Genomic DNA, 23,587 nt, shown 5'->3' on the forward strand with positions numbered 1-23,587 from the left:
TACGCCCTATAATATGGATGAAATCTCAGGAATATAATGTAGAAAAAAACTGCAAGTCACAAAAAAATACAGTGTGTTCCTACTGATGATAAAACTGAAAAGTATCTGTGCAGGTACACACACACATGCAGTAAAATTTCACGGAGAAAAAGATGAGCAGAACATTTAGGATAAGGTTTACCTCTGAGAGGGCACGGCAAAGGATAAACACAATTGCCTCAAAGTGAATGCTAATTTCTTTTTCACTGAGACAGTGGTGGGAACTCTCCACTGTGTTTGCTTTACTGTAATCCTTTATTACCATGTATTTTATAAAGATCACTAATATTCACAATTTAATTTTAAAAATTAAATGGTGTATTTTTCACAGCAAAATACGTATGTTGTTTTTTAAAATACAGAAAAAGATGTCCAGTTCAAATTTTCACACAAACCCAAATTTGGAGAAATTCTAAAAAACTGGCCTAAAAATGCCAGTGTCACAGAAGATAAAGAAAGGCTGAAGAACTGTTTCAGACTAAAGAAACCTGACAACTAAATGGTACACACGATACTAGGCTGGATCAGGGGAATACTTACTATAAAGGATATTACTGAGATAACTGGTGGAATTGGAATATGGGCGTTATAGTTAAGTAGATAATAATATTGTTTCAAGAATGAATTTCATGAATGAAATATTAAGAATTTGGGAAACTTTTCAGACATTTTTTAAAATGTCTCCAAATTTGGGGTATAAAAGTAGTACTTTGTATTTTTCTTACAACTTTAAAATTTATTTCCCTTCATGACACTATCAATTATGTTCAACTCCATTCCTCACTTCACACTCTTCTCTCAACTATCTCACACCACAATACGACTTGGCTTTGGAGTCCCCTCAAATATCACTGGAGACATTTCACTTCAGACCTAGATAATGATGTCTTCATGCTTGTGAGTATCTCTCAAATGGATGATAAGAAACAGAAGCCATCATTCTGTAATTCCTTAAAATACTGTTGCGAACAAGAGTTACTGAGTTTTATCAGGATAAAGTTTTTTTTTTAGAAAAGGACGATTCACCTTCCAAGGTTTTTCTGGAATCGGTGGATCTTCTATTTCAGCATCAACATCGCTGCTGTGGACCCAAGTATCATAGCTATAAAGGAAATGAAAAAAGGAAAAACAAATTAGAACCCAAGTTCATTCATGAAAAGGCTTTTATCAAATATTAAAGATACACTTTAGAAATACTATTAGGACCTGGGCAAGTTATCAGACACTTTCGTCTCTATCACTCTGCTAAGAAAAAGCTTCTGTAGGTCATCCGTACCCTTCACAATGCTAAACCCAAAGTTCAAACCTCATTTAATCTACACACAGAATTTTAAACAGTTGACCACTCTCTCCTTGAAGCACTTCCCCCACTGGGACTATCACACCTGGTGTTCCTTCTAGTCTTTCCTCAGCCTCCATCGCCAGTTTCTCCTCTTCTCCAAACTGCTTCAACACGGGAGGGCCCGAGAGCTCAGTTTTTTGATGATCCCCCTTCTTATCTACTCATTCTTTTGGTAATCTCATTCAGTCCTATGTCTTCACTTATATACTGACAACTTCTATCTGCCCTCTTCTCTGAATTTTGGACTCATGAATCCAGAGGCCAATTCCACATCCCCCTTCTTGTATGTCTAATAAGCCTGTGAAACCAAAGACATTTAAAAACCAACATGTAATGCCACCTTGCCCCTCATCAGTATGCTCTAGTCAATCACCCCCATTTCACTCAATGCCAACTCCATCATTCCAGTTCCTCAGGTCAAAACTGGAGACATACTTGACTTTTTTTTTTTTTTTTAATAACTTTTATTAAGCTTCAAGTGAACGTTTACAAATCCAATCAGTCTGTCACATATAAGTTTACATACATCTCACTCCCTACTCCCACTTGCTCTCCCCCTCTTGAGTCAGCCCTTTCAGTCTCTCCTTTCTTGACAATTTTGCCGGCTTCCCTCTCTCTCTATCCTCCCATCCCCCCTCCAGACAAGAGTTGCCAACACAATCTCAAGTGTCCACCTGATATAATTGGCTCACTCTTCATCAGCGTCTCTCTCCCACCCGCTGACCAGTCCCTTTCACGTCTGATGAGTTGTCTTCGGGAATGGTTCCTGTCCTGTGTCAACTGAAGGTCTGGGGAGCATGGCCGCCGGGATTCCTCCAGTCTCAGTCAGACCATTAAGTTTGGTCTTTTTATGAGAATTTGGGGTCTGTATCCCACTGATCTCCTGCTCCCTCAGGGGTCCTCTGCTGTGCTCCCTGTCAGGGCAGTCATCGATTGTGGCCGGGCACCAACTAGTTCTTCTGGTCTCAGGATGATGTAGGTCTCTGGTTCATGTGGCCCTTTCTGTCTCTTGGGCTCTTAGTTGTCGTGTGGTCTTGGTGTTCTTCCTTTTCCTTTGCTCCAGGTGGGTTGAGACCAATTGCTGCATCTTAGATGGCCGCTTGTTAGCATTTAAGACCCCAGACGCCACATTTCAAAGTGGGATGCAGAATGATTTCATAATAGAATTATTTTGCCAATTGACTTAGAAGTCCCCGCAAACCATGTTCCCCAGACCCCCGCACTTGCTCCCCTGGCCTTTGAAGCATTCATTTTATCCCGGAAACTTCTTTGCTTTTGGTCCAGTCCAATTGAGCTGACCTTCCATGTATTGAGTGTTGTCTTTCCCTTCACCTAAAGCAGTTCTTATCTACTGATTAATCAATAAAAAACCCTCTCCCACCCTCCCTCCCTCCCCTCCTCGTAACCACAAAAGTATGTGTTCTTCTCAGGTTTACTATTTCTCACGATCTTATAATAGTGGTCTTATACAATATTTGTCCTTTTGCCTCTGACTCATTTCGCTCAGCATAATGCCTTCCAGGTTCCTCCATGTTATGAAATGTTTCAGAGATTCGTCACTGTTCTTTATCGATGCGTAGTATTCCATTGTGTGAATATACCACAATTTATTTACCCATTCATCCGTAGATGGACACCTTGGTTGCTTCCAACTTTTTGCTATTGTAAACAGAGCTGCAATAAACATGGGTGTGCATATATCTGTTTGTATGAAGGCTCTTGTATCTCTAGGGTATATTCCTAGGAGTGGGATTTCTGGGTTGTATGGTAGTTCTATTTCTAACTGTTTAAGATAACGCCAGATGGATTTCCAAAGTGGTTGTACCATTTTACATTCCCACCAGCAGTGTATGAGAGTTCCAATCTCTCCACAGCCTCTCCAACATTTATTATTTTGTGTTTTTTGGATTAATGCCAGCCTTGCTGGTGTGAGATGGAATCTCATCGTAGTTTTAATTTGCATTTCTCTAATGGCTAATGATCGAGAGCATTTTCTCATGTATCTGTTGGCTGCCTGAATATCTTCTTTAGTGAAATGTGTGTTCATATCCTTTGCCCACTTCTTGATTGGGTTGTTTGTCTTTTTGTGGTTGAGTTTTGAGAGAATCATGTAGATTTTAGAGATCAGGCGCTGGTCGGAGATGTCATAGCTGAAAATTCTTTCCCAGTCTGTAGGTGGTCTTTTTACTCTTTTGGAGAAGCCTTTAGATGAGCATAGGTGTTTGATTTTTAGGAGCTCCCAGTTATCAAGTTTCTCTTCATCATTTTTGGTAATGTTTTGTATTCTGTTTATACCTTGTATTAGGGCTCCTAGGGTTGTCCCAATTTTTTCTTCCATGATCTTTATCGTTTTAGTCTTTATGTTTAGGTCTTTGATCCACTTGGAGTTAGTTTTTGTGCATGGTGTGAGGTGTGGGTCCTGTTTCATTTTTTTGCAAATGGATATCCAGTTATGCCAGCACCATTTGTTAAAAAGGCTATCTTTTCCCCAGTTAATTGACACTGGTCCTTTGTCAAATATCAGCTGCTCATACGTGGATGGATCTATGTCTGGGTTCTCAATTCTGTTCCATTGGTCTATGTGTCTGTTGTTGTACCAATACCAGGCTGTTTTGACTACTGTGGCTGTATAGCAGGTTCTGAAGTCAGGTAAGGTGAGGCCTCCCACTTTCTTCTTCTTTTTCAGTAGTGCTTTGCTTATCCGGGGATTCTTTCCCTTCCATATGAAATTGGTGATTTGTTTCTCTATCCCCTTAAAATATGACATTGGAATTTGCATCGGAAGTGCGTTAAATGTATAGATGGCTTTTGGTAGAATAGACATTTTTACTATGTTAAGTCTTCCTATCCATGAGCAGGGTATGTTTTTCCACTTAAGTATGTCCTTTTGAATTGCTTGTAGTAGAGCTTTGTAGTTTTCTTTGTATAGGTCTTTTACATCCTTGGTAAGATTTATTCCTAAGTATCTTATCTTCTTGGGGGCTACTGTGAATGGTATTGATTTGGTGATTTCCTCTTCGGTGTTCTTTTTGTTCATGTAGAGGAATCCAAGTGATTTTTGTATGTTTATTTTATAACCTGAGACTCTGCCAAACTCTTCTATTAGTTTCAGTAGTTTTCTGGAGGATTCCTTAGGGTTTTCTGTGTATATAATCATGTCATCTGCAAATAGTGATAACTTTACTTCTTCCTTGCCAATCCGGATACCTTTTATTTCTTTGTCTAGCCTAACTGCCCTGGCTAGGACTTCTAGCACGATGTTGAATAAGGAATAAGAGCGGTGATAAAGGGCATCCTTGTCTGGTTCCCGTTCTCAAGGGAAATGCTTTCAGGTTCTCTCCATTTAGAGTGATATTGGCTGTTGGCTTTGCATAGATGCCCTTTATTATGTTGAGGAATTTATCTTCAATTCCTATTTTGGTAAGAGTTTTTATCATGAATGGGTGTTGGACTTTGTCAAATGCCTTTTCTGCATCAATTGATAAGATCATGTGGTTTTTGTCTTTTGTTTTATTTATGTGATGGATTACATTAATGGTTTTTCTGATATTAAACCAGCCTTGCATACCTGGTATAAATCCCACTTGATCAGGGTGAATTATTTTTTTGATGTGTTGTTGGATTCTATTGGCTAGAATTTTGTTGAGGATTTTTGCATCAATGTTCATGAGGGATATAGGTCTATAATTTTCTTTTTTTGTAATGTCTTTACCTGGTTTTGGTATCAGGGAGATGGTGGCATCATAGAATGAGTTGGGTAGTATTCCGTCATTTTCTATGCTTTGGAATACCTTTAGTAGTAGTGGTGTTAACTCTTCTCTGAAAGTTTGGTAGAATTCTGCAGTGAAGCCGTCCAGGCCAGGGCTTTTTTTTGTTGGGAGTTTTTTGATTACCGTTTCAATCTCTTTTTTTGTTATGGGTCTATTTAGTTCTTCTACTTCTGAATGTGTTAGTTTAGGTAGGTAGTGTTTTTCCAGGAATTCATCCATTTCTTCTAGGTTTTCAAATTTGTTAGAGTACAATTTTTCATAATAATCTGAAATGATTCTTTTAATTTCATTTGGTTCTGTTGTGATGTGGTCCTTCTCATTTCTTATTCGGGTTATTTGTTTCCTTTCCTGTATTTCTTTAGTCAGTCTAGCCAATGGTTTATCAATTTTGTTAATTTTTTCAAAGAACCAGCTTTTGGTTTTGTTAATTCTTTCAATGGTTTTTCTGTTCTCTAATTCATTTAGTTCAGCTCTAATTTTTATTACTCGTTTTCTTCTGGTGCCTGATGGATTCTTTTGTTGCTCACTTTCTATTTGTTCAAGTTGTAGGGACAGTTCTCTGATTTTGGCTCTTTCTTCTTTTTGTATGTGTGCATTTATTGATATAAATTGGCCTCTGAGCACTGCTTTTGCTGTGTCCCAGAGGTTTTGATAGGAAGCATTTTCATTCTCGTTGCTTTCTAAGAATTTCCTTATTCCCTCCTTGATGTCTTCTATAACCCAGTCTTTTTTCAGGAGGGTATTGTTCAGTTTCCAAGTATTTGATTTCTTTTCCCTAGTTTTTCTGTTATTGATCTCTAGTTTTATTGCCTTGTGGTCTGAGAAGATGCTTTGTAATATTTCGATGTTTTGGACTCTGCAAAGGTTTGTTTTATGACCTAATATGTGGTCTATTCTAGAGAATGTTCCATGTGCGCTAGAAAAAAAAGTATATTTTGCAGCAGTTGGGTGGAGAGTTCTGTATAAGTCGATGAGGTCAAGTTGGTTGATTGTTGTAATTAGATCTTCCGTGTCTCTGTTGAGCTTCTTACTGGATGTCCTGTCCTTCTCCGAAAGTGGTGTGTTAAAGTCTCCTACTATAATTGTGGAGGTATCTATCTCGCTTTTCAGTTCTGTTAAAATTTGATTTATGTATCTTGCAGCCCTGTCATTGGGTGCATAAATATTTAATATGGTTATGTCTTCCTGATCAATTGTCCCTTTTATCATTATATAGTGTCCTTCTTTATCCTTTGTGGTGGATTTAAGTCTAAAGTCTATTTTGTCAGAAATTAATATTGCTACTCCTCTTCTTTTTTGCTTATTGTTTGCTTGATATACTTTTTTCCATCCTTTGAGTTTTAGTTTGTTTGTGTCTCTAAGTCTAAGGTGTGTCTCTTGTAGGCAGCATATAGACGGATAGTGTTTCTTTATCCAGTCTGTGACTCTCTGTCTCTTTATTGGTGCATTTAGTCCATTTACATTCAGGGTAATTATAGATAAATAAGTTTTTAGTGCTGTCATTTTGATGCCTTTTTATGTGTGTTGTTGACAATTTCATTTTTCCACATACTTTTTTGTGCTGAGGCGTTTTTCTTAGTAAATTGTGAGATCCTCATTTTCATAGTGCTTGACTTTATGTTAGTTCAGTTGTTACGTTTTTCTTGGTTTTTATCTTGAGTTATAGAGTTGTTATACCTTTTTGTGGTTACCTTATTATTTACCCCTATTTTTCTAAGTAAAAACCTAACTTGTATCCTTCTATATCGCCTTGTATCACTCTCCATATGGCAGTTCAATGCCTCCTGTATTTAGTCCCTCCTTTTGATTATTGTGATCTTTTACCTATTGACTTCCATGATTCCCTGTTATGTGTATTTATTTATTTTTTTTAATTAATCTTAATTTGTTTGTTTTTGTGATTTCCCTATTTGAGTTGATATCAGGATGTTCTGTTTTGTGACCTTGTGTTGTGCTGATATCTGATATTATTGGTTCTCTGACCAAACAATATCCTTTAGTATTTCTTGTAGCTTTGGTTTGGTTTTTGCAAATTCTCTAAACTTGTGTTTGTCTGTAAATATCTTAATTTCGCCTTCGTATTTCAGAGAGAGTTTTGCTGGATATATGATCCTTGGCTGGCAGTTTTTCTCCTTCAGTGTTCTGTATATATCGTCCCATTCCCTTCTTGCCTGCATGGTTTCTGCTGAGTAGTCTGAACTTATTCTTATTGATTCTCCCTTGAAGGAAACCTTTCTTTTCTCCCTGGCTGCTTTTAAAATTTTCTGTTTATCTTTGGTTTTGGTGAGTTTGATGATAATATGTCTTGGTGTTTTTCTTTTTGGATCAATCTTAAATGGGGTTCGATGAGCATCTTGGATAGCTATCCTTTCGTCTTTCATGATGTCAGGGAAGTTTTGTGTCAGGAGTTCTTCAACTATTTTCTCTGTGTTTTCTGTCCCCCCTCCCTGTTCTGGGACTCCAATCACCCGCAGGTTATCCTTCTTGATAGAGTCCCACATAATTCTTAGGGTTTCTTCATTTTTTTTAATTCTTTTATCTGATTTTTTTTCAGCTATGTTGGTGTTGATTCCCTGGTCGTCCAGATGTCCCAGTCTGCATTCTAATTGCTCGAGTCTGCTCCTCTGACTTCCTAGTGCGTTGTCTAATTCTGTTATTTTATTGTTAATCTTTTGGATTTCTACATGTTGTCTCTCTATGGATTCTTGCAACTTATTAATTTTTCCAGTATGTTCTTGAATAATCTTTTTGAGTTCTTCAACAGTTTTATCAGTGTGTTCCTTGGCTTTTTCTGCAGTTATCCTAATTTCATTTGTGATATCATTAAGCATTCTGTAAATTAGTTTTTTATATTCTGTATCTGATAAGTCCAAGATTGTATCTTCATTTGGGGAAGATTTTGATTCTTTTGTTTGGGGGGTTGGAGAAGCTGTCATGGTCTGCTTCTTTAAGTGGTTTGATATGGATTGTTGTCTCCGCGCCATCACTGGGAAACTAGTTTTTCCAGGAAATCCGCTAAAAAAAAACGCAGTCAGGTCCCTATCAGAGTTCTTCCTCTGGCTCAGGCTATTCGGATGTTAATGAAGCCGCCTGGGTCCAGTCCAAATCCCTGCAGGACGGTTCCCTGGCTCGGACGCTGCTCTTTCTGCTCCAAGACCAGTCACTGCCTCCCAGGGACTTCTCCTACCAGCTGCATCCCACGCCGCCCGTGGAACCGGCTGGTCCCCCTCCCGGGGTTAGTTCAGGGGGGTGGAGCAGCTCTCTGTGCTTGTGCCGTACCTGACTGGTACGCTGGCTCCAGGCTCTGGAAACAATCGCTGCTTCCCCGTATTAGTTCGTTCTCCATCTCTAAATCTGTGTTTGTTGTTCAAGGTTCGTAGATTGTCATGTATGTGATCGATTCACTTGTTTTTCCGAGTCTTTGTTGTAAGAGGGATCCGAGGTAGCGTCTGCCTAGTCCGCCATCTTGGCTCCGCCCTTGACTTGACTTTTAATTCCATCCTATAGCCAAACCATCAGCAGATTCTACCAGCTCTACCTTCAAATATGTCCAGGATCTATTTCTCACCTCCTTGATTCTGCTTACTGGTTCCCCTGCTTTTGCTTTTGGCCTCTAGAGTTAATTTTCACAAATCACCCAGGCTGACCCTTTAGAAAATGAAGTCAGACCACATCACTCCTCTGCTCAAAACCCCCCAAAGGCCCCCACCTAAGTCAGAGTGAAAGTCAAAATCATTACAGTGGCTTGCCAAGGCCTCTAGATCGGATCCTATGCCTGTAGCTCTGACCCCATCTCCTACTGTGCTGTCTTCACTCATGTTACTCCAGACGCTTGGGCTTTAGTGGCATTCTTCCAAGATGCAAGGCAGCTGCTGCCTCATTTCCTTTGCACATGCTGCTCCCTTCTGCCTGGAGTGCCCCCATTCCCCAAATACCCATATGGCTCACTCCTTCACTTCTTCACATCTCTGTGCTCAAAGGTCGTCTCAGTGAAGTTCAGTTCATTGATATAAAACTAAATCACTCCCCCTACTCCCTCTGCAATTGTGCAATAAACATAAAATTATCTACCAAATAAAAATTCTGTTAATGCCACTATACTGGCTGATAAGCTATTATAAAACCAAGTGACATCTAAATGAAACAAGAATATGGTAATAAGCATTGGCTTCTTATTAGCCACTACTCAGAAGTCAGCTCAAAAGCATTTCCAACCAGCACAGCTCTACACATCTATTACTAACACACTGGTAAAAGTTTTATTGGAAGCAAATCTCAAGCAGCTCCACAGGAGAAAAGACCTGGCAATCTGCTTCTGTGAAGATTACAGCCCAGGAAACCCTATGAGGGGGTTCTACTTTGTCCTATAGGGTCGCTATGTGTCAGAATCAATAGCGTATAACATCATGTTACATCACATCGAATTTTCTAGAACACTTAAACGTGAGCTGGGAGAAAAAAATTTCTTTACCAATTAATTACGTATACCAAATAAAGATTACAGTGGTGAAGAGGAAAAAAGTGATAACCTTATATTCGTTTTTGTTGAAAGGCTCAATTAGAAAATGTAACATATGTAGTACAGGGCAAAGGCCATAGTTAATGAAGAAACTGAACTAACAAGGCCTCTTAAGAAGTCAAGACCTGAGCCAGCATAACTAAGTAGAAGGTTAGCATACAGGCTAGAGTGTCTGATATAAAATTATATCAATCTTATATTTATGGAGGTCTCGTCATTGAGTTTCCATCTAAAGTGTTTCGAGGGGCAAAGTGCTTTCCTGTAGTAGTTCCTATAATATGGAACAGTTTGTTTAATGCCTTAAAGCTTTGTTACTAGGAAGTTTTATGCAAAGGATTTACTCAACTGCTCCTTTTAAAAAACGGTTAGTTCATTTAAAGTTGTCAGTTATAGTTCAGAAGAGGTTGTTTACCAAGCTGACTTAATTTGGGTCTAATTAATCTGCATAAAGACTGGGCATACGCTCTTACACTTTCAACATTATCTGAACTTGTATTTCCTTCTTTTAAAAATACATTTACAAGAAAAACAAAGCTACTCTAATAGATTAACTGAAAAATAATGTGGAGACATTATGTATCTCTTGATGGAAGAACACACACCTATGCGACAGTCTTATCACTCTCCAAAACCGAACTGGAATCTGATCAATCTCTAAAGCCGACTACCATTACAAACGAACAAAAATTACAGCAAAACCTGTTAAAATACACCACAGTGATGCAAACAAAGAAACAAAAATCCAAAACTCTACTAAACTCTACGGGACAAGCAGTCTGGTTTCTTAAATAATAAATTGCAACAGAGGGGAAAGAGATAGAGGACCTATAAATTAAAAAGTACTTAAGAACTCTATCAACGAATTCTACTTCAAATAAAAATCAGTTAATAAAATGTATCATTTATATGACAACTGGAAATTTGAACAACTAAGTATTCGATACCGAGAAACTATTGATTTTAAGTTTTACAATGATGTTATGGTTACTTTTTTTTCTTTAAGAAAACTTATCTTTTAGAAATACATGCTAAAATATTTATGACTGAAATGATATCCTTGGGATTTGCTTCCAATAATATGGGAAGGCGAGAAGTGAATGGGGATGGAGGTGAAAGAAGACTGGGCTGATCTGAAAAGCTCACAATGAAGAGAATCTCCATTTGACAACAGTGAAATGAACAGCAAAGGAACCCTAGTATAAATTTGGGAACATGAAACGTGGAAGGCCTGTCCTATTCCTCATACCCTATGCAGGCATAATATTAACTCAGTAAGGACCACCATTCTCACTAACATCTAGCTCTTATTTATAATATTCCTTATTCATATTTTAGACACTAAAACACATTATGAGTTATGATATATAAAACCAGCAATAGTACTACAGAAACAAATTTCTGCCAAGAAGAAAAAATTCATTTTAGACATAAATTGTTTCACTCTGAACAGTCTAGCATGACTACAACTAACAGATAATTAAGGGTTAAAAACAAATAAAACCAACCAGTCTTAACACTACAGAAAAAAATTTTGTTTTTCAACTTCTTGAAGGAAACAAATCTAAATTATCAGACTACTTCCATATTAAAGGAATCCTTTGGGAAATGTAGCCAAGATACAAGTTTATTAGATAAATAAAGCCATGTGATGTCACTGAATTCCATAATTAAAATAAGAAAACAGTCAATGAAATAATCAATAAAATATGAAAATGACTGATATCACACAAATCAACAAAGTTGTCACTACTCATAAAATGAAATTATATATATAAAATAATTTTAGTTTTCTTTGACAAAAATACTTGTACCAGATCTCAAAACACATCAACATTACCTGTCTGGATAAAAGCCCCAGTGTACTAGCACCTGCTTATCTTTTCTCATCACCGGTCTCAACCACTCTTCTGAAAGGGAAAAACAAAAACACTTTAGTTGAATTGACAAATAAATGAATAGTAAACTATTATACAGCTTTAATTTTTACTTCAGACAAACTTTTCAGTTCACCAATTGGCAGGAAATTGGATAGGTAATTGAGCACTACCTATCATATTCGGGGGAAATTTCTCAGCCTGTGTACTGCTTTCTAGATTCCAGACCTATGATCCATCGCTGTGGCAAAACCAACTGCCCACTATAGTCAAAATGCTCCTCTCCCGCTCACCTGTCTGTCTGCTTTGTTCTCTCTTTTACCACAATCACTATATTCTTTACTGCCTCATTTCCCACGTAGGCTTCACAATTTATACATCTTTCGAGATGTAAGTCATACCTCATCTCCTTGATGAAGCTTAACTGGCTACTCTGCTTCCTCCAGGTTCATTTTCTCTGGTATTCTACAGCACTTTATAGCACTACATCAAGGCTTTTACACCAATAACACTATTTTTATTACTCTTTAATTGCCTCATACTTATTAATTTAATCCTCCCAACATGAATGTAAACAATGTGATTACATGCTATAGTTATTTTTCTTTCAGATTTCAAATTACATGATCAAACGATTCTTATTGACTTTAACTAATAAGATGAATTAACTCCACATTTCGGCACTAATTATCATGGGTTTTTTTCTTTGCTAGTCTTAATTCAGATTAGAAAATGTGGTCCTATCAGTAACAGGGAAGTTCTGAAGTAGGCTCCTTGAAATCCATGAAACGACAAAATACCAAAACTAAGGAAAATCAGCTCATAGACTTTTCAGTGCCAGTTTCAACATGAAACAGCCCCAGCTTCACAGACTAAAGCCATGAAGTCCACCTGCCAGTGCTCTTTTTAAAGCACCCTACTTCTCCCCTTACAATCTTGAAAGAAGGTAAAAGTGAAAGCCTCAGATCCATTCCTTAATCTGATATCCTGATGCGGCTGAGGAAAATATGAGAAGGGGCCAGTGGGCATCTCAGAACCCACTCTGTAAAACCAACCTTTCCAGTATCTTAGCTCTTTACTGAATCTATCTTCAAAGACTGAATAGCTTTAAGGGGGGAAAGAAAAAAAGAATATCCATCCTAACCACAGTTAACTTTGATATAGAGATTCTGGCACTGAGTGCTGCTATTGTCACTGAGTTGGTTCTGACTCATAGCGATGAACTCTGAAAGTATTATGCTAACTAAAGAAGGCAGGCACAACATCTGTTATCCTTCAAGAAAAGGGAGGGTGACCCTGCAGTTGGTATGGAGACTGGTGGAACTCTGCTGCCACCACAGATCCAGAGGGCAGAGGTCCAGAGGTTATAGGGGGAGAGCCTATTTCCTCCAGGGGGTGGGGGGTGCCACCTCAGTGGACACAAAGGACAAACTATCCAGTTAGGGAGGATTCTCAAACTCTGAAATCTAAAAATCTGCCCTGCTGGATTTCAGACTTGCTTGGGACCCATGGCCATTTTGGTGCCTCAAATTTCTCTCTTTTGGAATAGGGGTTTCCATAATATGCCTGTTCCACCATTATATTGTACAAGCAGGTAAGTTCTATTCTAGGTTTCACAGGTCTACAGATGGAGAGGAATTTTGACCAAGACGGGAACACAACCATACCTAATTTACACGATGTAGGAGATGAGATTTTGGACCTATAACAGAACTGATGTTGGAATGGGTTAAGATTTTTGAGATGCTGAGAGGACCTGAATTTTGGGGGTCCTAAGGGCTTTTTTTAAGGGCTGACTGTTATGAACCGAAGTGTGCCTCCTAAAAAGATATGTTGAAGTCTTTAACCCCTGGTACCTGTGAAGGTGACCTTGTTTGGAAATAGGGTATTTGAAGACATTATCATTTAAGTTAACATGAGGTTAAACTAGAGTAGGCCCTGTTTCCATTAAGTCAACTCTAACTCATAGCGACCCTAAAGGGCCCTGGTGGCACAGTGGTTAAGAGCTTGGCTGCTAACCAAAAGGTCTGCAGTTAGGGCCCACCAGCTGTTCCTCAGAAACCCTATGGGCCAGTTCTGCTGTCCTATAGAGTGGATACGAGTTGGAATCAACTTGACGACAACAGGTTTTTGGTTTAGCGATCGTATAGGATACAGCAGAACTGTCCTCTGCAGTTTTCAAGGGGCAACTGGTAGATTCGAACTGCCAGCCTTTTAGTTAGCAGTCGCGCTCTTAACCACCGTACCACCAGGGCTCCAACTAGAGTAGGATGGGTACTAATTCCATCGGAGTGGTGTCCCTATAAAAGAGAAGAGACACAGAGACAGATGGGGAAGATGGCCACAGGAAAATTAATGGGTAAGCCTAGGGATGCCAAGGAATGCCAAGAAATGCCTGGGCTGCCAGAAGTCAGAAGGGTCAAGAAAGAATCTTAACTTAGAGCCTTTGGAGAGAAAATGGCCCTGCCAACACCCTGAATTCAGAAAACTAGCCTTCTCAACAACGAGATAATAAATTCCTGTTGTTATAAGCCACTCACTTTGTGGTATTTTGTTATAGGATCCTTAGGAAACTAACACACATGCCATACTCACAAATCTTACTAATACTGTAAGGCCCATTACTTTAAATATTAAATCTTCATCAAAGGCATGTTAAATTTTCAAGGGTATTATATATAGCATGGCCTTTAATGTACTGTAGTTAGTATTGCCATCACCTGCACACTTAACCAAAATGTGTACGTGTAAGGGGTCTAGCTCAGGGCTTTGTAGAGAGTCGACATTTGCCTGATAGCCATTTCCTCTAATGTAAATTCTGTAACGTGTAGAACCACGTCTCATATAAAAAATAGTTTTTTGTTAAACATATTAAAAATTGAATTTACATGCTATCTCCTTACTTTGACTACTGATACCAATACCAAGCAAGCATCAGTATGTAGTAAACGAAGCTATATTACACAAATGAGAATAGCAAAATTAGCAAGAATAAGGAAGGAATCACCAAGTAGCTACTAGATGTAACAATTACAGTTCTAATCATACGCAAAAGGTAGTTCTTTGAAAAAGTCCAGAATTCTAAAAGTTCTCCATACTGGAGAAACAAGAGATAGCCAACAAGAAAATTAGTATTCTAACATACTCAACTATACGCCACTTCCATCTAGTGGAAACCAGCTGCTATTACACAACAGGATAAGGGTTGAGGAAACACTCAATTATAGAGGCAGGGTGAGGTTTCACACTTTACAGAACAATCATAGAGTTAAAATTATAACCATTACAAATAAAATCAAATTTCCAGCTATCAAAATTGAGGATGAAAAGATCCAAATGTAAGCACTAAAACTATAAAACTGTTAGAAGAAAACCTAGACATAATCTTCATGGCCTTCCTTGTACTAGGCAATGATCTCTTAAATCCACTACCCAGGATACTCTCAAAGTAAAAACTTGTCTGCTTCAAAAAACTATCAAGACAGTGAAAAGACAATCCATGAAACTGGAAAAAATATTTATAAATCATATCTCTAATAAGGAACCAGTATCCAGAACATATAAAGAACTCTTACAACTTAATAAGACATAACCCAACTAGAATATGGGCAAAAAGATCTAAGCAGACATTTCTCTAAAAAAGATAAACTGATCAATAAGCACATGAAAAGATGCTAGACATCAGCACCAATTAGAAAAATGCAAACTAAAACCACTAGGATATCACTTGACACCCACTAGGATGGATATAATCAAAAGGACAGCAAATCAACAAAAAAAATACCACAGGATCACCTTCTAGGGACAGAGCAGAGTGGCATACAAAATAAAGGATACTTCCCATAAGAATGGTGCTCTACTGAAAAAAACTATCTGTATGAAACTAGGAAACCCTGGTGGCGTAGTGACTAAGTGCTGTGGCTGCTAACCAAAAGGTTGGCAGTTCGAATCCACCAGGCGCTCCTTGGAAACTCTATGCAGCAGTTCTACTCTGTCCTATAGGGTCGCTATGAGTCGGAATTGACTCGACGGCAGTGGGTTTGGTTTTTTTGGTCTGGTATGAGACTAAAAGGCCAGCAATTACTCTAAAGCAAAGATGACAAGGGGGCAGGGAAACTAGACCAATGGAAATGGAACAACTAGAACACAATAAAAGAGAATGTTCACATGCTATTAAAAAGGAACTGTCACTGAACAACATGTGTGAAAATTGTCACATGGAAACCTAACTTACTATGTAAACTTTCACCAAAAACCTAATAAAATTTTATTAAAAAAAAAAATCAAGTGTTGATAAGGAAGTAGACAAACTAGAACCTCATACACTGTTAGTAAGAATGTAAAATGGTTGTAGCCACTTTGCGAAACAGTCTAGCAGTAACTCAAAATGTTTAAGTATACGGTTAACTTATGACCTAGACATTTTAAACTTGTAAGAGATCAAATTTTATTCTCCAACTGACCCAATAACATTTTACTAAAAACAGTCTTCCTTCCCCACCACTTACATTGTAAATTAAGCATCTGTATGTGAGCAGATCTGTTTCTGGCCTCTCTATTCTGTTCCATTAATCCTCTGCCAATATCACACTATTTTAATTAATGTAGTTTTATAATAGTTCTTGATATTCAATAAAGCAAGTGTTCTCACCTACATATCTTAAATGTGAACTGGCTATTCTTGGCGCTATGCATTTCCAACTATATATTAGAATCAACTGTCAAATTATACACACACACACATCCATGCATTGAATATACTGATCAATTTGGGAAGATTTCATTAAAATATTGACTTTTAATTCCATAAGAATGTTATATCCCTTAGGTGTTCTTTAATTTCTATCAATAACATAAGACAGTTCTTTATTAAAATTTATGTACATCTTTCATTAGAATCACTCTTGTTGTTAGGTGCCATCAAGTCAGTTCCGACTCATAACGATTCTACATAGAGCAGAACAAAACACGGCCCAGTCCTGTGCCATCCTCACAGCTGGTGCTATGTTTGAGCCCATTGCTGCAGCCACTGTTTGTCAGTGCATCTCACTGAGGGTCTTCCTCTTTTTTGCTGACCCTCTGCTTTAACAAGCATGGTCCCTCCTCATGACATGAACAAAGTACATAAGAATCCTTGCTTCCAAGGAGCATTCTAGCGGTACTTCTTCCAACGCAGATTTGTGTATTCTTATGTCAGTCCATGGTAAATTCGACATTCTTCACCAACACCATAATTCAAAGGCATCGATTCTTCTTCTGACTTCTTGATTCAATGTGCAGCTTTCACATGCATATTTTCAGGCAACTGAAAATACCATGGCTTGGGTCAGGTGCACTGTAGTCCCTAAAGCGACATCTTAGCTTTTTAACAATTTGAGGAGGTCTTTTACAGCAGATTTACCCAATGCATGCAAAGCACTGTCTGACTTCTTGACTGCTGATTCCATTGGTGGTGACCGTAGATCCAAGTAAAATGAAATCCTTGACAACTTCAATCTCTTCTCCATTTATCATGATGTTGCTTATTGGTCCAGTTGTGAGGATTTTTGCTTTATGTTGAAATGTAATCCATACCGAAGGCTGTGGTCTTTGATCTTCATCAGTAAGTGCCTCACTTTCAGCAAGCAAGGTTGTGCCATCTGCAGAACGCAGGTGGTTAATGAGTCTTCCTTCAATCCTCCAATCCCAGTGCGCTGTTCTTCATACAGTCCAGAGTCTCAGATTATTTGCTTAGCATACAGATTCAATAAACTATAAAACAAAAAAAAACCAAACCCGTTGCCATCGAGTCGCTTCTGACTCATAGCAACCCTACGTGACAGAGCAGAACTGCCGCCCCATAGGGTTTCCAAGGAGCTCCTGGTGGATTTGAACTGCTGACCTTGCGGTTCACAGCTGTAGCTTTTAACCACTATGCCACCAGGGTTTCCTGAATAAATTATAGGCATATGGATATTATCCCATCACTGACACTGTTGTACTTCAGAACAGATCCTGAAATGTTCTTTTGGACGAATTTGACACTGCTCCTCTTCAATTTGTCATTCCTGGCGTAGCAGACCACATGATTGTCCGATTCAAAATGGCCAGTACCAGTCCGTTTCAGCTCACCAATGCCTAGGATATCGATATTTATGCGTTCCATTTCATTTCTGACGATTTCATATTTTATACATTCCACATTCTGATTAATGGATGTTTGCAGCTGTTCCTTCTCATTTTGAGTTGTGCTACATCAGCAAATGAAGATCTCGAAAGCTTAGCTCCATCCATGTCATTAAAATCTACTCTACTTTGATGAGGCAGCTCTTCCCCAGCTGCATTTGGACTGCCTTCCAACCTGAGAGGCTCATTTTCCTGCATTATATCAGAAAATGTTTTGCTGCTCTTCATAAGGTTTTCACTGGCCAATTTTTTTAGAAACAGATCGACAGGTCCTTCTGCAAATGCTATCCGTTCAATTCCATTTTCTATTTGCTGTTACTAAACAGAAATACATCATTTTATACTGACCTTACACCTAAAAACCTTGTTAAATTCACTTTTAATAGTTTTGTTCTGCAAATTCTTTTTGAGTATTCTATGTAACCACTCATGTTTGCAAATTAGGACAACATTTCTTCCTGTTTCAATGTTTATGCATTTTATTCCTCTTTTCCATTACTGCACTAGAATATTAAACACATATAGTGATAAGATCACAGAGATTCCTGATCTCAAAGGAAAAGCTTTCAACATTTTACTATTAAGTATGATGTTTCCTGTAGGGATTGATTTTTTTTTTTTAAAGATACCCTAAAGCTCCTTCTCTTTTCCACACTTACCATCTATTTATTTGTAATAATGAGCAGATACTGTATCTATCAAATTTCCCTATATTTACCGAGTTGATCACATGATTTTTCTCTTTTATTCTGTAAACATACTGACTTCTACAGATCAATTTTTTATGTCCTGAAATAACTTTGCAATCCTGGAATAAATTCGTCTTGGTTGTGATAAACAATCCTTCTTATGTATTACTAGATTGGTTTTGAGAATATTTTGTTTATAATTTCTGCATTTCTGTTCATGTGCAATACAAAAGCAATTTTCTGCAATTTTCCTTCCTCATGATGTCATTTTTAGGTATTGGTATTAAAGATACAACTTAAAAACAAGTTGGGATCTTTTCATTCTTTCTCTGATTTCTGACATAATTAAAGACAAGCTGGTTAATTCTTCATTGAAATGTGTGACAGATTTCATCAGCAAAGTCACCTGTGACTTGAATTTTATTTTGAGGATAGTTTTTAAAACATAGATTCAATTTCTTCAGTAGGTACACAACTATGTGGGATTTCTATTTCATGTGTGCAGGATCTATAGTAATACACCCCTTTCGTTCTTGACATTTATTATTTATTCCTTTTTTTGTTCTCACTCATTTTCAGAAAGTATTAGTTTTTTCTAAGAATAATTTCTGACATGGCTAAGCACCTTGGTATTGTGTATTTTCTATTTCATTAATTTTTGCTCTTGTATTTATTATTTATTTCTTTATTTCTTTAGGTTGAATTTGCGTTATTTCTTCAACTCCTTGAGAAAGGTGTCTGGATCACCAATTTCCAGACTTTCTTCTCCTTAATATCTGTATTTAAAGAAGTAAATTTCCTTAGGCATAACTTCAACTGCAGTCTACAAAATTTAATGTTGTTGTACTTTCATTCTTACTCAGTTCCAAAGATTTTCCATTTCCTTTTTATTATTTTTTTGACCCATGGATTATTTAGTAATGTCTTTTTCTTAATTTTTCAGCATATAAAGATTGGTCATTTTTTGTTATTAACTTCTAACATAACTTCACTGGTCAGAAAAACATACTCAGTATGGAGTAATTACAGCCATTCAAATCTGACATAACTTGGCTTCTTACATAGATGTCCTACATGGGTATGTTATGCCCGCCGGTAGACTTGATTGTTGCATCCCTGCTGAAGTTCTATTTCTCACTTTAAATTAATTCATATTTAATTTTGAAGCTCAATGCTTCGAAAGAAGGAATGGTTAGCAAGGATCAGTACCCACAGGTCTCATGAACTCTGGCCGCTGACAAAAATCAACTTCTAGGATCTGCAGAGCTGAAGACCAGAATGTGAACCATTGTAAATTCACCAAAGCAATGTCCAGCTGTGCACTCCTACTTAAACAACCAGGAAGTCGATTTTCCCCAAGATGTCTTTCTATCTTGCAATGTCTCTGACATTGCAATTTTCAGAAAACAAGAGCCACAGCTATCATTCAGCGAGGTTGATACATAAGGCGTGACTAGACTGAACGAATGGATAACAATTACCAACAAAGAAACAAAAGTCTAACAGGAAGCTGGATGGCACAAAATTAATCTTTCAATAAATTGTCTTTAATTTGTCTGATATGACAACACATAAATTTAGTAAACTTCACCCAACAAATTTATCTATTCAATAAAATTAGGTACTAAATAATAAAATTCTTAGCCCAATTCAGCAAAATGGCATAATCCTTCATTAAAGAAAATAACAGAAAAATGTAAACATAAATAATCTGCAGAATTAAATGTATGTAGTAATACTTGAAGCTCTCTTTTTAAGTAAGCTGGTTTTACTGTTTAAAACTCTTCTGACAGAACTTAAAATCCAAAGGAGGATGAGGTGATCAGTTCACAACCAAAACACTAACTTACCATCCTCTTGTGAGGAAGGATATGGATATATGTGGTGGGAAGCTTTTGACTTCTCTTCAGTATACGTTCCCTGGAAAGGAAATGAATAAGAAATGTAAAAATAAAGCACATGGTAATTATTAACTATGAGATGTCAGATAAAAATTCCATTAAAAGCATTGTTTCACTTATAATACTTACTATAAGAATATTAGGATTATAGTATTTTATTATTTTTAGCCAAGGAAAGGGTAAATAGTGATAAACAACAAGACAAATAAACTGCCAACAGACACAGTTTATATTACTGTACAGAAAAATTATACAAAAACTCTTAGCCAATTCTCTATGTATCTCTTTTTCTAGATATTCCTATCAGTAACGTGGATATCTCTAATTCCAGTGGGGGACATGCAGGATGAGGCCTGATTGGTAGGCAGGAGTGACCAGGATACAGGAAGTGGACTATGCAGAGGTCTACAGTGAGAGCCCTGCAGATGACCCAGTGACAGAAGGCAGATAAAGGGTTGCCAAAAGCTAGAGATTGAGGGTGGGAACTGATTGCAAAGGGGTATGAGGGAATTTTGTTATTGTTGTTGCAAGCCATCAAATAGATTTCCACTCACAGTGACCCTACAGGATGGAGTAGAAATGCCCTCTAGAGTTTCCTAGGCTAAAATCTTTACCGGAGCAGATTGCCAGATTTTTTCTCCCACAGAGCAGCTGGTGGGTTTGAACGGCCAATTTTTCCATTAGCATCCAAGCACTTAACGACTGTGCCACCCGGGCTCCGTGAGGGACTTTAAGGGTTACAGAAATGTTCTATATCTTGTTCACAGTGATGGTTACATAGCTGTACACCCACTCCTCACTTATCAACATGGTTAGGTTCCAAAGACGAAGTAATTATGTGAAAATTAGCGTTACGTGAAAATGGAGGATGGTCACATCAGATCATAAAAATGGACAATGGTTACATTATTACATAACTGCCAAATTGCATCATTACATAACTGCGAAACCACCAAGAATCATGGTCCAGCCAAGCTGACAAATAACCTTAACCATCACAGCGTTTTTCTCACCTCACACCTCAGCATTCATTACTGCCAGACGTATGCTATTAATGCACAAAATAGCTGAATACTAGATTTTTTTACTGCTGTCGTAAATGTCAAATAAGGATACCTGATAAGTGAGAAGTGTTTATAACCACCAAACTGTATACTTAAAGGAGAAGGATTTTTTCCCTGGGTGGCATGAACAGTTAAACACCCGACTACTGGTGAGATGCTGGTGGTTCCAACCCACCCGGAGACACCTCAGAAGACAGGCAAGGCGATCTGATTCTGAAAGGTCACATCCTAGAAAAACCTACGGAACGGAGTTCTACTCTAACAAAACATGAGGGCACCATGAGTTGGAATCAAATCAACAGCAACTAACAACAACAACAATTCTAAAAGTAACTCCAAAGTCGTTACAAATTATCATTTAAAGTGAACATCGCAGGTCTATGGCCTCGAGCCCTAAGCTTGGGTTACATACACACAGGATTGGCTTTTGACTCAATTACAGCATGTACGTATGCTGCTGTTGTTTGAACCCTTTCGTGCTCATGGGTACCTCAAGTACTTTTTCTGTTATTGAAGATTTATTGGGAGGCTGTTTTTTTGTTGTTGTTGTTGTACCACATACAGTGTGTGCCACCATGAGGAAGGGACTTTTATGACTGAAACTATAGGAACAGGTATCTGCCACAAATAACTGTTTTTACAGAGTACTGTATGAGGTGTCTGAATTTTGGGGAGGAAAAATAGACATTTTGAAAGTTTCTGTTACACATATGTACCAGCAGACCTTGGTAGGGACACTGGGGTATAATTAATGATACTTTTTTTTTTTACATATGTACCACTAAATACCTAGGGTAGGCTTGTAGGAGGAGGCAAGAAAAAAAAATCCATACTAAGACGAATGGATAAACAATCTATGGTACATACATACAATGGAATACAACGCAACGATAAAGAACAATGATGAATCTGCAAAGCATCTGACGAGATAAATGAATCTGGAGGGCATCATGCTGAATGAAATTAGTCAATCACAAAAGGACAAATATTGTATGAGACCACTACTATAAAAACTCATGAAAAGGTTAATTAAAAAAAAAAAAAAAAAAACAATCTTTGATGGTTACGAGGGAGGGGAGTGGTAGGGATGGAAGAACACTAAATAGACAATAGATAAGCAGTAACTTTTAGGAAGGGTAAGACAGCACACAATACTGGGGAAGCCAGCAAACTTACCCAAGACAAGGTCATGGAAGCTCCATAGACACATCCAAACTCCCTTAGGGACCAAATTACTGGGCTGAGGGCTGTGAGGACCATGGTGTCATGGAATATCTAGCTCAACTGGCATAACATAACTGATAAAGAAAATGTTCCACATTCTACTTTGGCGAGTAGTGTCTGGGGTCTTAAAAGCTCATGAGCCGCCCACCATCTAAGATACTTCACTGGTCTAACCACGTCTGGGGCAAGGGAGAATGAAGAAAACCAAAGACACAAGGGAAAGACTAGTCCAAAGGACTAGTGAACTACAACTACCACAGCCTTCACCAGACTAAGTCCAGCACAACAGGACGGTGCCCAGCTACCATCACCGACTACTCGGACAGGGATCACAATAGAGGGTCACGCACAGAGCTGGAGAAAAATGTAGAACAATATTCTAACTCATAAAAAAACAGATCAGACTTTCCGATCTGACAAGAGTCTAGAAAAACCCCAAGAGTATGGCCCTAGACACCCTTATAGCTTAGTAATGAAGTCATTCCTGAGGTTCACTCTTCAGCCAAAGATTAGACAGGCCCGTAAAACAAAACGAGACTAAATGGGCACACCAGCCCAGGAGTAAGGATGAGAAGGCAGGAGGGGACAGGAAAGCTGGTATTGAGGAACCCGAGGTTGAGAAGGGGAGAGTGTTGACTTATCCTAGGGTTCGCAACCAACGTCACAAAACAAAATGTGTAGTAATTGTTTGATGAGAAATCAGTCTGCTCTGTAAACCTTCATCTAAAGTAGAATAAAAAATTGAAAAGAAAAAAAAAAATCCATACCACCTACCAAAAATTCAAACACACTGAATGATTCAGCATCCTTCCATTAATGACAACACAGGGCATCAACAAAAAAATTCAAAGCAGAAAACTGGTTCATGAAAGGGTTAAGTAAATGGTGCATGAATAGTGCATGACATAAAAGCTAAAGTCAAGTTCTAGTTATGCCACAGCTAGATTAGTGCATACAGTCTAGAACACGACTTTAAAACAAAAGGTGCTTATTCTGGAGA

General features: G+C 38.0%; 1 protein-coding gene across 2 annotated transcripts in view; it reads right to left on the reverse strand.

Annotated features, from left to right (window-relative positions):
• The window catches only part of SMARCC1 (SWI/SNF related, matrix associated, actin dependent regulator of chromatin subfamily c member 1), a 172,249-nt gene that overhangs the window by 96,257 nt on the left and 52,405 nt on the right, over nt 1–23,587 (reverse strand). For both annotated transcript variants that reach the window (XM_049863561.1, XM_049863560.1), the window contains exons 6-8: nt 20,249–20,318; nt 11,508–11,577; nt 1,066–1,141 (exon numbers count right to left, since the gene is read on the reverse strand). In XM_049863561.1, coding sequence (XP_049719518.1) covers nt 1,066–1,141; nt 11,508–11,577; nt 20,249–20,318 — 216 coding nt within the window. The remainder of the gene's footprint in view (nt 1–1,065; nt 1,142–11,507; nt 11,578–20,248; nt 20,319–23,587) is intronic.

This window comes from Elephas maximus, chromosome 20, assembly GCF_024166365.1.
Source record: "Elephas maximus indicus isolate mEleMax1 chromosome 20, mEleMax1 primary haplotype, whole genome shotgun sequence".
Classification (NCBI taxonomy): domain Eukaryota; kingdom Metazoa; phylum Chordata; class Mammalia; order Proboscidea; family Elephantidae; genus Elephas; species Elephas maximus.